Source organism: Eptesicus fuscus, chromosome 8 (genome assembly GCF_027574615.1).
Source record: "Eptesicus fuscus isolate TK198812 chromosome 8, DD_ASM_mEF_20220401, whole genome shotgun sequence".
Classification (NCBI taxonomy): domain Eukaryota; kingdom Metazoa; phylum Chordata; class Mammalia; order Chiroptera; family Vespertilionidae; genus Eptesicus; species Eptesicus fuscus.
In genome coordinates, this window is record NC_072480.1 from 75,037,090 (window position 1) to 75,054,654 (window position 17,565).

General features: G+C 45.6%; 1 protein-coding gene across 1 annotated transcript in view; it reads left to right on the forward strand.

The window, feature by feature from the left end:
- The first annotated feature begins 819 nt into the window (after positions 1-819).
- ATP11A (ATPase phospholipid transporting 11A) overlaps positions 820-17,565 on the forward strand; it is a 135,708-nt gene continuing 118,962 nt past the window's right edge. Inside the window, exon 1 of the mRNA XM_054719971.1 lies at positions 820-1,459. Coding sequence (XP_054575946.1) covers positions 1,421-1,459 — 39 coding nt within the window. The 5' untranslated portion in view covers positions 820-1,420. The remainder of the gene's footprint in view (positions 1,460-17,565) is intronic.

Below are 17,565 nucleotides of genomic sequence, written 5' to 3' on the forward strand. Positions count from 1 at the left end.
TCAATTATTTCAAGGCTGACTGTGTAGTTGAGAGAGTTTGTTTCACTGTTGGGAAAACAGAAACGTTCCCTAGGATTGAAATCATCAGAGCTGACAGCAGCAAGTGTGTGCCCCCCCACCCCCGGACTTGGAGGCAGGGCAAGCCTGGAGTTTTTACCCCGGTCCGGGCTTGGCCTCCTGGTGGCCTGCCCAAGCAGAGCCTGGGGCAGATGCGGAAGCTGGACCGGCCAGACCGGGAGAGGGCTGCCCGCTGGGGCTGGCGGCTGGTGTAACAGGTTCTGAGGCTGACTCCAAACCCCCCACGCTACGGGATTACAAGGGTCTGGAGACTTGGGGCGGGAGGCCAGGGCTAGGGATCCGGTCGTGTTTTAGAAAGGAACACGGATCCCAGGAGGGAGACCCAGTGCTTACCCAGAAAAGCTGCGCGACCCTGGGCAGACACCTGAGCCACACTTCCGCCCAGTCTCACCTGAAAAGCAGGAGGGGCCACACGTGGGTGCTGGACTCCCCAGGGAGCGCGACCCGGATCCGGGTTGGCCGGTCTCCAGCCCAACGAGACCCGAGTCCCCACCCATATCTCCTCCCCCGCGGGCATCCCTCGGGTACCTTCGCGATCTCTCTCCCACCGTCCGGCCTTCAGTAGAAAGATTCAAGTTTCGGGTCGGCGTGCGACAGGGGCCCCGGCACGCCGGCCGAGGGGGGCTTCCGCAGGGCACACAGTCCCCGCGCCCCGGTCCCGCAGGGGGGCGCTTAGTTCCAGCCCCCCGAGGCCCCGCGCAGGAGCACAGCCCCCGCCGCCCGCCTCCAGGGCAGAGCTCACTGAATCCGCCCCGGAGGCGGAAGCAACAGGGCGTCGCCCCCACCTGTCGGCCTCCGCCCTCAGTCCCTGGCTCCTCTGCTCTCCCTCGCTCCGGGGGCAGGGAACCTGCCGAGGCGGGGAGGGAGGGCCCCCAGCGCGCGTGCACACGCGTGAGGGCGAGTGTGCGGGCGGGGGCCGGGGCCGCGGGGCGCATGCTCACACGCGCCCGTGACGTGAGCGCCCGGACCGGCGGCCGGAGGCAGGGCTGAGCGGGGCGACGGGCGGAGGACCCGGCAGGAGAGTGGAAAGAGAGCAGATCCCAGAGCAGAGCTGGGGAGCAGAACAGCAGCAGGATCCGCCCGGGTTTCCGCGCTCCCCGCCGTAGCCCCGCCGCCGGCAGCCCGCGCGCGAAGCCACTACCGCCAGCAGCCACCGCCGCGCCGGCCGCCGCGGGCCGGGCGGGGCATGAGCGCTGAGGGGCCGCGGCCGCCCCCCGCACCGCCCGGCGCGTCCTGGCTGTGACCGGGGCGGGGGCGCGCGGCCACACTCGGGCCGGGGCCCATGGGCGCGCTGAGCCGGGCGCCGGGGCGCTGAGCGCTGGCGGGCGCGGCCGGAGGAGCCATGGACTGCAGCCTCGTGCGGACGCTCGTGCAGAGATACGTGAGTGCCGCCCTCGGGAGGACCGGGAGCCGGGCGGGAACGGGACCCGGGGGAAACAGACACCGCCGCCCCTAGCCCCCGATCCCGCTGCGGCCGCCAGCCCGGGGTCCCTGACGGCTTGGGCGGCCTCCTGAAGCTGGCCGTCTCCCGGGGGACGAGCAGGACGCTGGGAGGACCTACGGAGTTTGCACCCTCGGGCTTCCGACGGGTCCAGCGCGCCCGCGCCCGCTCTCGGCCCCGGCCCCGGCCCCCGCCTGCTCCCGGTGCACAGCCGCGTCCCTCCCTGGAGCCCGCGCTGGGATGGAGCGGTCCCGGCAGACCTTCCTCCTTAGGCTCCGCTCCGGGCCCAGGGCTGGAGGGATGTTCAGGTTCGGCCTCCGCCTGTCACTTCTCCGGGCGGATTAGGAGATTGGGAGGGTGACGCTTCCACAGGAAAAGGCGGTGGTTGTGCCTGTTTGCCACACCACTGGGGGATTCAGAAGTGAAGTTTGGAATCTTTTTTTCCCCCCCCTGAAAGTAACCAATCAGCTCGGAGGCCCCGGGTGTTCTGAAGTCCCCTGGAATCCACCTTCCTTGGTGACCGGATGGTGAGGTCAGGGGGAAGGCCGGGAGGGGGAAAGTTCGTTTTGTTTTACTTCGCACCGAGGGAAGAAAGACTGCGTGCGGCAGTGATCGCCGGCACTGGATGTCAAAAGGGGGTGTGTGTGCCGAGGGAAAGAGACCTCCCCGGAGGGTGTTGTTTCCTGGCCACTGTCTTTCACCAAAGGCTCCGTGTTCCCCAGCGGCTGCCGGCCCCTGCCCGAGGTTAGTCACAGGTTTGACAAGCCCGGCGCACGGAGGGTTGGGACCGGAAAGAGGGCTTTAGGATGGGAACTTGGTTTTTCCCCCCCCTGGTATAGGAATGACCAGAGGCAGGCTTTCATATTGATGAGCTTTCTTTGGGAAGGGCGAAAGGTGAAAGTTTCTTTTCATCCAAGGAGAACGCCAAATCCATGCTTTTCTCCTGAATCTAGTCACTGTCCAGAAGACTCAGAAGTCTAGGGAACTGGTGTGCACCTTTCGTGGTTCTTCCCTTACGAAAGTCAGAGTTACCTTAAGTGGAGACCTCTCTCTCTCTCTCTCTCTCTCTCTCTCTCTCTCTCTCTCTCTCTCTCTCTCTCTCTCTCTCTCTGATTCTACCTTAGCTGATGAAAGACTCATGTTATTTCCCAAAGTTCATACTGTAATGTGAGTGGTAAACATCAGGTGCCACCTTTGTGTGTTTTTTTGGTGTTTTTTTTTTTACAGGAATACGTTTTAGAAAAACCAATAATAGTGACCATAGGTAACCAGATTTATAAGAGAAATGCTTTCTTGGCCAGGTACCTCCTTTTCCCAGCTGTATTACCCAGGAGGCGTGGGTCCCTAGGCTAGTTATTTTCAAACTGCCTCGGTTTCCTCAAAGGGAAAATGTACTCCAACTATTTTTCGCGTTAATTTTAACCCTCTTCCAACTCTTAACATTTTGCAGTAAAAAGAAGGGTTGAATTGTGAGAAGTGAAGCGCAGTTTTGTCCCCATGAGAGGGGAAGGGTGGATGGGACATCTTTCCTCTGCCTCTGACCTGGCCCAGGTGCACTGACTGGTGGGCCTGACCTTCCCCACGGGTTCCCGACTCCTTCATCCTGAGACTGGGGCGGACGTTATGTCCAATTTTTGTATGTCTTTTACTCTCTTACTTCCTCCAGGCCAGGGGTCCTCAGACTTTTTAAACGGGGGGCCAGTTCACTGTCCCTCAGACCGTTGGAGGGCCGGACTATAGTTTAAAAGAAACTATGAACAAATTCCTATGCACACGGCACGTATCTTATTTTGAAGTAAAAAAACAAAACAGCGAAAACACCCGCATGTGGCCGGCGGGCCGTAGTTTGAAGACGCCTGCTCCAGGCCTTCAGCTGTTTTTTGTTATATCAATCTGTAGAAATGTCAGTGTAATTTACATTTTAAAATTCCCTTTTGCTATGTTATTAGACTTAAGAAAAAAAATTTTCTCTCACATCCAAGTGGTAAATATTTTTTAATGGACTTTCCCAGCATATGCATTGTTGGTAATGCCGCCTGGACTGCAAGTTATGGGATACTATTATTATGTCTATTTTTCTGCACTTTTTTTTTCCAGTCTGGTCATTTGGCTACTACACCATATTCACATACAAAGTCATTCATTTCTATGCTATTAAGCTCATATCCATGCTATTAAACTTATTTGGCCTTTCCCAGAAACAGTCATGATCTGTTTTCTTATAATTTGGTTATCTTTCCAAAGATGTGTAGGACCACATTATATTTCCTTTTGCTAGAGGAGCGAAAAGTCTGGGGTTGACCGTTCAAATTTCCTGCAGCTGTGGCTTAAACCCTCTTCTCTGGTAGTGATCACATAGTCAGAATTACTAGGAGAAAGAAAACTTCTCAGCTGCTTCTGATGCATGAGGGTTGCCAAACGATAAAGAAGTCCTTAGAAAACATTGCTGTAGGTATTTTATTCTGGGTTAATTCCAAAGAGATAGAATAGGCAAGTAAATGAGAGAATTCTCTTCCAGGATTGGCTGTATATACAGCCGCAGGTTGCAAAGCATATATTACTGGTTGTTTGAATGTCTGGAGGGATATAATGTTGTGGTGTAACCCCCATCTTACAAAGGACGCCTAAAAAAAGTCGAATTATGGAGTCATTTATTAAAGGCCAGTGGCATACGAGGGAGCAAAAGCTCCAAATCTCGCAGCCCGGAACAGCTTGCCACGCCTTGCTTTTATTGGCAGAAAATCACAAAAGTATCGATTACATCTTTGGGTCTGGAATGAGGAACCTGTTTCGTGAAAAGCATTTTCACAGAAGCAGAATCTGAGCAACTTAGTTATCTACGAATCACTGAATCAACATAAACATATTATCATTATCTGGGACCACCTGGACAATTTAGAATAATTGTGCTGTCCAGATTCTGGGATCACTGAGTCAACAGGAATGCACTTTCTGTAGCTACTGAGGCAATTTAGGGTCTGTTCTGATTCCGGGACCACTGAGTCAACCGAAACACATTATCTGTAGCTACTGAGACAATTTAGGATACTTGTTCTGTCCTGGGTCCCAAGAAGAATGTGCTTCGATGACCAGTGAGATCACGATCAGTGGGACATTCAAACCATCATCAATGGAGTATTGGGATAGCATACATAAGTTCAGAAAATCAAAATAACTTTTAAATGAGTACAGAACCCAAAACAGCAAGGTTAAAATATTAAACAGCAATTTTCACCCAAGTATGGTTGCTACCATTCTTCAATAAGCCATTTAGGGATGTTTTGTATTTATAAATAGAACAGTGCTTATGTATCATGAAGTAGTTTGATGTGTGTGTGTGTGTGTGTGTGTGTTAATACTCACTGGAAGATATTTTTTCCATTGATTTTTAGAGAGAGTGGAAGGGAGAGGGAGAGGGGGAGGAAGAGAGAAACATCCATGTGAGAGAGACACATCGATTGGTTGCCTTCTGAATGCGCCCTGATCAGGGCCCTGGGGATCGAGCCTGCAACCGAGGTATGTGCCCTTGACCGGAATCGAACCCGTGACCCTTCAATTGGAGGGCTGACACTTTATCTGCTGAGCCAACTGGCTAGGGCTGATCTGTTTGTTAAAGAAATTTTTAACCAAATGGATAGAAAACTAATGTTATCTCCTTTTTGTAGATGTGAGGTAGAAAACTTAGATTCAGGTATGTAGTTTAAATTCTGAAAGAAACCAGTGTACCTTCCTGAGTTACCTATAGATTCTGTAGGCATAGTTAACAGTGTAATCTTGGGCAGGTTGTTTCTTTTTCTCTGCCTCAGCTTTCTTATCTGAGAATAATAGAAGTACCCATTTTATAGGGTTATTTTGGGGATTCAGTGAATTCATACAGGCCTAGAGCTAAGAATGGTGCCTGGCTCCGGGGAAGTGCTCAGTGAATTTATCACTACTCGCTGTTAACATAATGTTGTTGATGATGCTGTTAACATAATTTTGGGAAGGTGGGCAAGGAGAGAGCAAAAGCACTTCTCTTGGTCAGTTAGCCGGGGCCCGGGATGCGGTGAAGAGGTAAACTGGGCGCCCTGCTATTGAGCAGTGTGTAGGCCTCAGATAAGATTTGGCAAACTTTAAAACAAGGGTGTGCTAAAATACGGCAGGCCAAACAGAAAGTCTATGGGCCACGTCTGGCCATAACATTTATTTACGGGTGAGCCTTCTAGGCCGGGACCACCTCACTGGCAGGACGCTTCCTTTCCTCCTTCCCATCCATGCTCCACCTTTAGGAGATTTGACTTTAAAGTTCTGTAGGTCAGGAGCTTTCTTTAGTTGTGTCTCTGTCATTTGTTTTCAGTTCTTCGGCCTGGATATCGCTTACTGGTTTTTGTTTGCTGCTTGTCAAAGTTTCTACTTGTTTCCATCTTATAATGTTTGCTTTCTAGGATATTTCTTACATTTTTAAGGTTTTAAGATAGCAAACTTAAAAGCCGGGTGGTTTTCCTTGCTGACAGTAGATATTTGGTTTTGAAGCAGTTTGTTACATTAGGATTTTCTTTATAAGGGAAAAAATAACCATTATTAGTCCGTGGAGAAGCATGGCTATATTAGAGTGCTTTAAACCTTCTAAAAAGTCCAACCACTTTTATTTATTTTTTTATTGTCTAAAGTTTTATATATGCCTTCTCTTTCCCCTTTTGACCCCCCCCTTCCTACCCCTGAGGGCAATCCCCCACCACTCCAGTGTCTGTGTCCATTGTTTATGCTATTATGCATGCATGCATGCAAGTTCTTTGGTTGATCTGTAAACCCCCTGCCCCCCATCTCCCCTGCCATTTGTCTCTGGATCTATTTTTGTTCATCAGTTTATGGTGATCATTATATCCCACATAATGAGTGAGATCATGCGATATTTATCTTTCTCCAACTGGCTTATTTCGATTAGCATAATGCTCTCCAGTTCCATCCATGCAGTTGCAAATGGTAAAATTTCCTTCTTTTTTATAGCCCGGCCTAGTATCCCATTGTGTAGATCCGTGGTCGGCAAACTGCCTGCGGCTCGCGAGCCACATTCGGCTCTTTGGCCCCTTGAGTGTGGCTCTTCCACAAAATACCACGGCCTGGGCGAGTCTATTTTGAAGAAGTGGCGTTAGAAGAAGTTTACGTTTAAAAAATTTGGCTCTCAAAAGAAATTTCAATCGTTGTACTGTTGATATTTGGCTCTGTTGACTAATGAGTTTGCCGACCACTGGTGTAGATGTACCACAGTTTTTTAATCCACTCATCTGCTCATGGGCACTTAGGTTGTTTCCAAATCTTAGCTATTGTATATTGTGCTGCTATGAAGTTCAGCCACTTTATACATGCACATGTGTCTACTTTTATTTATTTATTTTTTTTATCACCAAATGGTACCTGTGAGGTTTCTTGTTCTCAAAGGCAAACTTATTTGTTTGACTCAGTTATACCACTTTATTTTAAAAAACTTAAAAGGCTGCATAGTTTTGGAGTTGTCTTTCCTAATACAGCTTCACATGTTGAAACGGGGGCCTTCCTGTTGTTCAGCTCCTGGAGTCTACACCACCGGATCGCTAAGTTGAGCCACTTTCACCGCCAAGGCTTCAGGTGTTTGAAATAGGTGACCCTTAGGCGTATTATCCATGACTAATAGTTGGTCTGGCGCTGGCAGTATAAAGCAAGGCTGTAGTACGGCCTTGTAAAGTATTTACACTCGGGTTTACCAAGCCCAATACCTGTTTTCAGGACTCGTGTTTTAACTAGACATTTTAAAGCATCTGCCTAGATGTATAATTCAACCTTGACATTGTAGCTATTAAGTTAATTTTTTTCTATTGTTTTTTCAAACCCTTTTTAATGCCTGCTTATTAGGAACAAAGGATTTGAGATGCTTTTATTTCATGCCAAAGGGTAAATTTAATAACACAGGAGAAAAGGAATGTGTATTATTGGGTTTTGCTATAGTCAGTTAAATTTCTAGGGATGAGAAAACTGCATTGACTCCACTGACGAACATATCTGTTTAATTATACAGGAAGTTCTCTGTTTGCAGATGTGCTGGGACCATCTGTTCCAATGGGTTAATATGAGATGGTTAGATCCCCAAGTCCCAGACTTATAAATACTTTTTAAAAACCAAGTTAAATGTAGGCAAAAATGCTATTTATGTTCAGTGAAAAGCAATTTTTACAGCACTAGAAATTCAGCAGGATTGGATAGGGGTTGTTTTTGCTTTCACTTGGATACTTGTATCTGAGAAAAACAAAATAGGTTGTGGAGGTCAAAGATCAGCATCAAAGCCTACCAAACTCTGGTTCAGACCCAGCCTTGGCCTCTGATTGTGAAACCAACAAGGGCAGGCTGACTGATGTCTTCATGCTTGGTTTCATCTTGAAATGGAGGTGATTATTGGGCCTCCCTGAGGGGTAGCTTGGAGGATTGAGCAGGGTGCAGTGTTTGCATAAGTAGGTGCGCAGGCAAGGGACATCTTGTTTGAAATGTGGATTTAATGCTGCTCAGCAACCCTGCGATTCTCACCTGCTTTCTCAGACCTCTATACCCCTTCTTCTTCATGTGGAGAATGGGCGACCTTGTCTTGTATTTCATGGAGAGAACTGCCGTAATCAGACAGGAGGCTCCCTCTCCCACTCACCTGACCAGCTCTTCCCTTTTTAGCTCTTGCCTCCCTCCTGGTGAGGGGCAAGGACCTCGTTCTGATAAAGGCCTGTCCCGTAGTTGTGCTTTGGGTACCCCCACAGCCCTCCCTGTAATATGTAATCATACCTTCAACCATCCTTTTTTTAAAAATAAACTTTCTTGACCCTACATTTCCCTCCTGATGTTATCCCCACTTCTTTGTTTCTTTCACAGCTAAACTATTTTCTTGTCCTACTTATTTTTTAAATATATTTTTATTGATTTCAGAGAGGAAGTGAGAAGGAGAGAGAGTAGAAACATCAATGATGAGAGAGAAACATTGATCAGCTGCATCCTGCACACCCCATACTGGGGGTTGAGCCCACAACCTGGGCATGTGCCATGACCAGGAATTGAACCGTGACCTCCTGGTTCATAGGTCGACACTCAACCACTGGGCCATGCTGTCTGGGCTACTTTCTTGTTTTAGATGGTTAAAATGTTTATTCCATTTATGTGCTTCTTTAAAAAATTTTTTTAAATTAAATTTACTGGGGTGACAGTTAATAAAATTATGTTGATTTCAAGTGTACAATTCTACATAATAAGTCATCTGTATATTGCATTGTGTGTTTATCACCCAAAGTCAAATTTCCTCCTGCCACTATATATTTGACCTAGACAAGTGATGGGCAACCTTTTGAGCTTGGTGTGTCAAACTTCGCCAAAAAACTGAGCATAACTCGAGTAGTGTGTCACTTTGAGGAAAAAACTAACTCCAAGACTCTAGTCGCAAATGTTTCATCCTCAGGAGCAGCAAATGTTTCATCCTCGGCATGTGGCCGCGTGTCATCAGAAATGGCTACGCGTGTCAGTGCTGACACGCATGTCATAGGTTCGCCATCACTGATCTACACAGCTAAAGGTGGGCACTCTCGTCACCATCTCCATTACCTCCCAGCTGGCTCCCTCCAGCGGTCACCTTTCTGCCCTCATGCTGGAACCTCAGAAACACTGAATCTATTCCCAGCATACATTTAGTGAGTGCCTTTGGTAAATTGGTGAGCCACATAGTAAGAAGACACCAAATCCTTGTCCCTATGGCACTTACCTTTGGATTGGGGCCTGGCAGCCAGGAACCATCACATGAATAAATTTTGGGAGCGTTTTGGAAAGTGACAGGTGCTGGAAACCCTAGAGTGGAGTGGGGGACTGTAAGGCGGGATTTACAGGCCTTACTGAGCAGCAGCCTGAAGGGGCGAGTGACAGACCACGAGGTGTGCGTCCCAGGCAGAGAGAGTATAAAGTAGCATCAGCAGCCCCATGGCCTCTCCTGATTGTAGATGGCCCTTGTCAGGTCACCCCTGTCCCTTTTCCATCAATACCTCTGCCTTGGAGGACACCCCAAATACCTTCTTTATGTCTGTGGATCCCACATTGCTTTCTGAATCTCAGCTTCTCCCCATTACACCCAAACAATCCTGGTGCAGGGTGTGGTCGGCACTCGGCCAGCATCTGCTGAATGAGTGATTACCCTTCTTATCATTATTGTTAATAAGGACGTGGAAGAAGTTGCCCTTGGGCGCTTCTGAAGGAAACTGTATGGTACTTCCAAGGCCAGTTTTTAAAATCATGTTTACTGTCACTTCAAACCTTTGGATCCTCTTTCCTTGGTCTATTTCATAGAGTTATAAACGTGTGGAAATGAGCTGGGAAGGCCACTCACTTAATAAACAGTAGATTGGAGGGGATTAAGTCCCCAAGGTCGCAGCTCATAGTCCCTGCACCTCCCATGGGCCAACCTGACTTTGTTAGGTTCCGTGTGCAGTATGTCACCGTGCCTGACTCGGGCTCTCTCGGTGGATTGTGGGCTGACCCTCTCATAATGGGGGACCCTGGGATTTGTTTCCTCTTCTCTTGCCCTCATTCCTTGGACCATGGGGCCTGGGAAGGAGAGACCAGCAGCAGTGCCCCTCTTCTGGAGTCCGGTCAAGAACAAGTGCTCTTAACGGGTCCCTGAGGGGACCCAACCTCCCTTGAAACAGAGTGCAGAACTTATTGCATATATGCTTTTTGGTTTCTGGGCAGGGGTTTCCCAGTTTTTGTTAGCTTCTCAGAGGAGTGCCTGCCCTTATGAAAGCTAAGAACCCTTGTCGGAGAACACAGACAGGACACCGGCCCTTTGAATATGTTGCCATTGGCCCATTCAGTGGCTTTAGAACTATTTGAAATTCTTGTCAACATTTAAATATGGATGCGTCTACATAAATTTCCCCACTTTTGGTGTAACGTGGCAATGCCTCACTGTGTGGCTTCCCCACGACCACAGCTGCTGGAGCGAGCAGCCACCCTCAGAGTTCAGGACTGCCCTGTGGCTTCCTGGTCACTGCACCTGAGCTGCTTGTGACACGCCCTCACCCCCCAGGAAGCACACTGGCTCTTCCGGTTTCGTGGACACTTTGAGGAGCTTAAATGCAAACTGTTCACATTGTTTTGCAAGTTGCTTAATGTGCTTTACCTGCTTCCGCCCCCTGATGTGCTCTCTTTGTGTTAGAATGTACATGACTGTGGTCGCCAAGAGCCCAGGAAGTTTCTATTTCCTTTGGAGTATATCCTGGGAAGGAAGCCCTTTTAGCAGTATCTACAGGAGGGTAGTTGGCTTACTCCTGCTGGCACGCCCGGGTAGGAAAAAAACCAAAACATTAGACAGAGAACCAAAGGAGAGGATTTTAGGTTTCCTCTATCAACTGTTCCTTTTGTAACCTGGGCACAGGCCAGACCCAAACATGTGAGCACTGTGGGCAAGTTAATCATTAGTCACCTCTTCAAACCAACCCTTTAAGTAGTTTTTCCACCTTTTTAAATGGAGTGGGAAGAAACTCATTTTCTGTGAATAAAAATGGTCTTTCTTTATGTTCCCCAAAAGGAATTTGTTAGTAACATATTTATACTTATTTGCAATTGCCTTTTCTTTCAGTGTTTTTTTTTTTAAATCATACATAATTTAATTGAGTTAGTCATTCTCTAAGGATAAAGCTAATCTAGGTGGATATATTTTAAAATTCCTACTCTGAATGTATTTATGTAGACACTTCCGACCTCTCCTGATTTTCTGTCAGCAAAATGTTTCCCATTTTCCTGTGGTTTTGATTTTATTTTTTATGGGATTCAGAATCGGAGCAGTTCTTGGGAGGCACATTAAAAAGTTTACAATGGAGACAATAGAAGAAGTCACTTTTTCGGGAGACAGCAGTATGCCATGCATTATGTGGTGTCAAAATTTCCATTAGCTGGCTGCACTCAGAGTTGGCGGTCCATTGAGAAATTTGCAGTCTGTTTTTTGCATGTAAAAAAGAATTTAACAAAGATAGGCTGCCACTGGCAAGAAGTTTTTTTAACTTCCATTCATTTTTACTTCTGCTCTGTTGCGGCAGCGCCTGTCTCATGGATTATGTAATTGGTAGAGACCAGAGTTAACCAGAACCTTACTTGAGATTCATGCCAGCAGTGATCTTCTAGATCGGGGTGCCAGCGGCCTTTTGGATGGCAGCCCTGTCTCTCATCCTGCTCTGCGCCTGGCAATTCACTTAACCCCCAGAGGCAACTGTAAAATGACACTAATGGCATTTGTTGTCTCTGCTTCTCTGGGTCATGAGGACCAAATGAACTCATGGACGTGAAAATAATTTGTGCATTGTGAAGGGCTGTAAAAATAACTCAGGAAAGCACTGTCACTTTCTTGTATCTCTCATGTGACAAAGGTAATTGTTTTTGGCTCAGAAAGGGAATGAAAATAAGATCATTTTTCCTGGTTTACAAGACAAGAGAATTTCAAGAGAAGGTTTGTTCCTTGTGAAAAAGACTCTTTGGCCAAAGGCCAGTAAATTAAGAGTTCAACAGAGGTGGGAGAAAGTGTCGCCTGGGAAATGCGGCATCTCCATCCTTATTCTACTTGTCCCCTCTCTTCATGCCCCCCAAAAGGGAGTAAAGTAGAGGACTGCTGTGAAAGACACCCTGGTTACTGTGCATACAGGCACTCCCCTCCAGCAGCCTGGGACAGCTTGGTGCCCTTTCAGAGAGAAGGGAGCTGTCCTTCATTTATGTCTGCAGTGCTGGGTCCTCCCCAAGAGTTTTAGCCAGAGTCTCTCCCTTTATCTTCACAGCAGCCCTGTGAAGGAGTGCTGTGTCTATTCTGCACAAGAACACTGACCTCTGCGTAGCAGATACAGGTGGCCCTTTTGTCTAACTAACCGGTGTCCTGTACATTCGGGTGTGCGTGTAAAAGGTTTACCTGCGGCTAAGGATGATCAGGTGTGTAGTTTGCCTAGGTCAGCCCCAGCTGGTGTTGTTGTCATTAGTATACTAATTAAGAGTGTCCTTTTTTTCACTCACAGTTCACTAGGGAGATCGCTTCATTAAAACACTCCACCTCTTTTAGTTTGTTGGTGAATTTATCCCCAGGTGGACGTGCATGGACCTGCTTTTTCCTTTATGAGCTTAGATTTCGGTAAACTGCGCGTTGCTGTAGACTTTTCAGGAGGATGTGGAGGCTAGTAGTAAACTAAAGAATAAAAGTCTTTGGAGTTTTCAGATGTGAAATCCAGAGAAATTAGGGTTCATTACCAACATCTGCTTCTAAGTGCATGTGTGCAGAGAAGGAGAGGGAGAGAAGAAGGGAAGGAGTAGGAGAAAGAGAGAGAGAGAGAGAGAGAGAGAGAGAGAGAGAGAGAGAGAGATAATACCTTTTTTTAACCTTAATTACATCCTAAAATTCCTATTTCTAAATTCAGTTACATTGGAGATTAGGACTTCAATATAAGAATTTTGAGGGAACAAAATTCAGTCCATAGCAGTATACTATTAAAAGTAGGCACTGATTAGATTGTAAATATTGAAATAGGTGGGGAATATCAAAGAGGAAAGTTTGAAAAAGCACATTACTTGCGTACTGTTTTATCAGATAATTACAGAAACAGATGTTCCACGAAATCTGGAAAAGTAAAATGAGATAAACATTTAGTGGGAATGGGTTGTTTTTTTAATTTAGGCGATTGGACCATTATTAAATATAATAGACCACAACTTCTAAGATTTGATCAGATCTTCCTATGGTTGTATGCATTTGTATCTTTTCCTTTTCCTTTTGATTCATCTTCTTTGCCCCCTGCATGAGGTTGGTAGGAGAAGGGTGGCTGGTATTTTAAAAGGCAATATGGTATATTGTTTGGGGTTTTGTATTACAATCCAAATCCACAGCGTCTGGCTGTTGACAGGACAGATGTCACGATATATGCCACATAACTGGATTGGACACGTTTGCTTATTACATGGAGGCTGCTGGGCAACGATCCAGTTCTTTCAGTAAATGGAATTGCATTTTAGGGACTTTCTGTTCTGTTGACCTGCCTCTGTACAGGATGACATTTTACCTTTGGCAGAATTGGAAAGGGATAATTGGAAGTTGAACTTGAAATAATAGGGACATGTGATCAATCTCTGCGATAATCTGTAGTAGTGGGACCAAAACATGCTGTTGGCGCTCATGCTATGTTACCCAAACTTCCGTTTACTTCATATGTTTTCATGGCAGTTTGTAAGTTTTCAAATCAACTTATCTCTTGTTTTGTTTGTTTGTTTTGTTTTGTTTTTAAATCACAGCCTTATTATCTTTCATGAAATATTTGCTCATGCTGTTATAAGCATATATCAGAAATTATATAAAATTTTATGAAAGCATTGTCAACCTTTGGTCAGGAATATGGCCTCTGATGATTGTTGGAAGAGTTCTGGATACTTTTCACTCATTTTGCCTACAAGTGCAAGGCTGAGTGGTTCCAGCCTTAAATAGAAACCATAAATAATCGTGACACTATTTAAAGCCACAGTGGAGTGCTTCCACCTCACAGCATGGTCCTCCCTCACCGTCTGCAAAATGAAGTTCTGAAGTGGAGGGATGCACTTACTGAATAGCTCAAGTTCGTATTTGGGGAAATGTGAGCCTGAGATCGGCGTGTTGGTGTCCCCCTCCCTCACACCGGCTCCGCGCACAGGGGCAGCTGGCCTGCTTCTCCTTTCTCTCCGCACAGACCTCATGGCTGTCTGGAAAGGAGGCTGCCATTTCCTGGGCATTACATAATCTCCCTGCCTCAGAGAAAAGAGGATTTCCTCCAACCTATTTTCTGCAAAGGATTAGGGACAAGGAAGTTTTGCCATTAGAATGTCATCTAGATTTTTGTGTAATTTTTCAAGGAGGTCTCAGCAGTTGCTCACTAAAATACAAGTATGGTGATAAAATCCAGGACTAATCATTGGTGTGGCAGATATGCCATTTTAGGGTAAACCAGACCTAGATTTATATGTCACTTTCAGATAAAATACCTGATAGAAAATCTGAAAGTCACAGATAAAGGCTATGCATGTGGAATAATTTAAATTACCTTTTCTTTTTAGAAAGTGTTTGAAAGTAGTTGTTTTGATTCAGATATAGATAAACAATTAAAATGTTAGCTAACCATGAGGTACATAATGCATTTTTCCCTGTAATAATAAACTTTGATATAAATCTGAAAGCAACATGCATACAAAGAAAGCTGGAATGATTGTCATGATGGTGAGAGTCCTCATTTCTGATGTCCCTTGACTCATTTTACCATTTCTCTGATGTAAAATAAGAATAGAATAGGCAGCCTCATGGCATTGAAAAATATGTGTAGGGGTAAACCCGTCAAGATTCTTGTAAGGAAAAGTATTTGATGTACTTAGTACATACTAGGTGCTCAACATGTTCATCAAATACTTATTGAGCACCTGCTGTATGCACTGGAGATGCACAAACACCCTGGATCTCCTGGAGACTGCATTTTGGTGGTAGAAAATAAATAAGCACATAGCATGCTGGGAATTAGAAGTGATGTGGACAAAAATAAGATGGAAAGAAGGATCAGGAGACGTGTTGGGGTGGTAGAGAAGGTGAGGGCTGGCTTCCATGGGAATGTGACAGGAGCCAGGTCCCTAGGGACCAGGGGCCAGCTGGTGGGTGGTTCCAGGCACAGGAAGCTTGAAGGCTGGACCCACTGAGCACCTCATGGAGGAGGATGCAGGGCCTGAGGGGAAGGGTCCCTGGGAATGGGTGGTCAGGGGAATGTGAACAGAGAGGTGGCTGGTGAGTTATATCTTATTTAATAGGAGCACATGGCAGCCCCTCAAGTTTCATTGCTTAAAATATGGCATATGTTATATGTGTTGTTTTTTAAAAAGTTTTAAAATTACTTATATGGACAAATAAAAATGTTACTTAATAGATAAATTAGGATGATTTATAACGGTATAAAGGTTGATTTATTGAATGACTATATAATAAGTTGGTTTATGGACAATGTTTTTTATTGCGGTAAAACATATATAGTGAAATTTACCATTTTAACCATTTTTAAGGCAGTGTATTATTCAGGCTTGAAGTACATTCATTTTGTTATGTAACTATTACCACTATTTATTTCCAGAACTTTTCCATCATCCCAAAACAGAAACTGATTTATGGGCAATTTTAAGTAGCTTATTCCACATTTGATATTGTATATCTTGCTTTTTTGGAAACTTTTTTTTTTTTTTAAATCAGCGAAAAAGATCACAATCGGGTCATGAGAAGACTTATTGAAATCTAAGCACTAATTAACTTTTAATGGAAAATGTACCCAGGTAGGAGGGATTTTTTTCCTTTACATAATTGGTGGTAGTAAGTTTTACTGTAAGTTAAATATTTGAAATTGAGCATTCATTTGAACTTTGTTTTGCTTAATATGTGCTTATCGGAGAGCAAATAAGAGCCATGATTATTGTTCCAGGGAAGAAAATCTGACATTTGTTTTAGAATAATTAATTCTTTAATAAGAGACAGAATACCTTAAAACGTATGTTTAGTTGGCAGTACATTCAGTAATAACAGTCATCCTGATAAGTTTGTATATGCTGTTATAAAGTTGCATTGGCGAAGTGCATTTATGAGGAATTAAAGCATTTTATGTGAAATTGCTTCCACAAACTTCATTCTGCCAACTGACTGGTTTGGTTTGAATAAGTTTCCCATTTTCAGTTAATTCCTTTACTACCTATAAAATTAATAGCAAATAGATTATTTAAAATTTCATTTGAGAATGTTTTTCTGTAAGATGGTTGCTTTTCTGAGAAGCAATTTTCTGTAATTTCTACTGTAAAAGGGATATGAGATTCTTTTTGTTCTTAAACTGAATTCTTCGATTTCATAAATTGTGCCGTTGCTTTTTAGAGAACTGCCCGTTTTCCCTCCAGGTGCCCGAGCCCTGGTCCTGCCAGGCTGCAGGCCAGGCTGAGCGCTCTGCCACAGCCCATAGCAGGTCGGAATTGGGGGCCAGGTTTAGGGGACCCCCAGTCCTCGCTGGCCTGCAGCAGTTACCAGATCTCCTCCCATCTCCCTTCCAGGTGGTCCTCACACACCTGTCCTCACACAAGGGGGCGTTTCTAAGGACGCCAATGCCCCGAGTGGGGAGGGTAGGTTGACCGCAGGCGTTGGACCCGGGGTTCTTGACATTCTTTCTTAATCCAGAGCCACTTTCCTTTCCTATTCTGTTGTAATTTGGAATTTAGTAATCACGGTAACATTTTGTGGTTTAAAAAGTGACTTGAAGTAGTCAAGGGGAAAATTGTCCTAAGTTAGTTACTGTTCAAACTAAAATCCCAGAGAGAAAGAAGCTAACTTACATCAAAATTCAACCCCACCCGATAAGACAAAAAGAAGGAAGGGAAAAGGGGAACCCCCCTAAACTTGCTCATAAATGACTTGTCAGAGGGTCGAGTTTCAGGGGTTATAGGTTTCGCTTTCATTTTTGAAGCCGCTGGAAGTTGTGGCTTTTTGGAATTCCAGACTTGGATTTACTAGAGAGTGGAATCTCCAGGAACTGGGAGACTGCCCAATGTGTGAACCAGACTGAAAGGGAGGCTGCGTGTGTCCCCTCCAATCTTTTCTCTGCTTTCTAAATATAACCTGAAGGAGCCTCCCTGGCTGACTCAGTTCTGGAGCCTGCCGATGAGGAGAGGGTGGGAGGGAGAAGCAAGCCCTCACTAACTTTCTGAATATGAGGCTTCTCATTCCAGCCATGTCTGGGGAACAGAGCGCTGGACAGAGCTTGGACATCAGGCTCTAGTAATGATGGCCCAGTGTGTGAATTGCAAGACATTTTACTGATCAGTTTAAAAACCAAAACAAGAGCTCTCACAGGCTTCTTCTCCACGTTTGCTTCCAGATGCTTTCTCCATCCTTCTTTCCCTACGCTCAGTGCTGCTTGCTCCTCGAAAATCACTGCAGTTGGTTTCTGCTTCCTGTCAATGTAAGAAATGTCCAACCTTTAGAGAGTATTTATGATTTTATTTGAGCCACA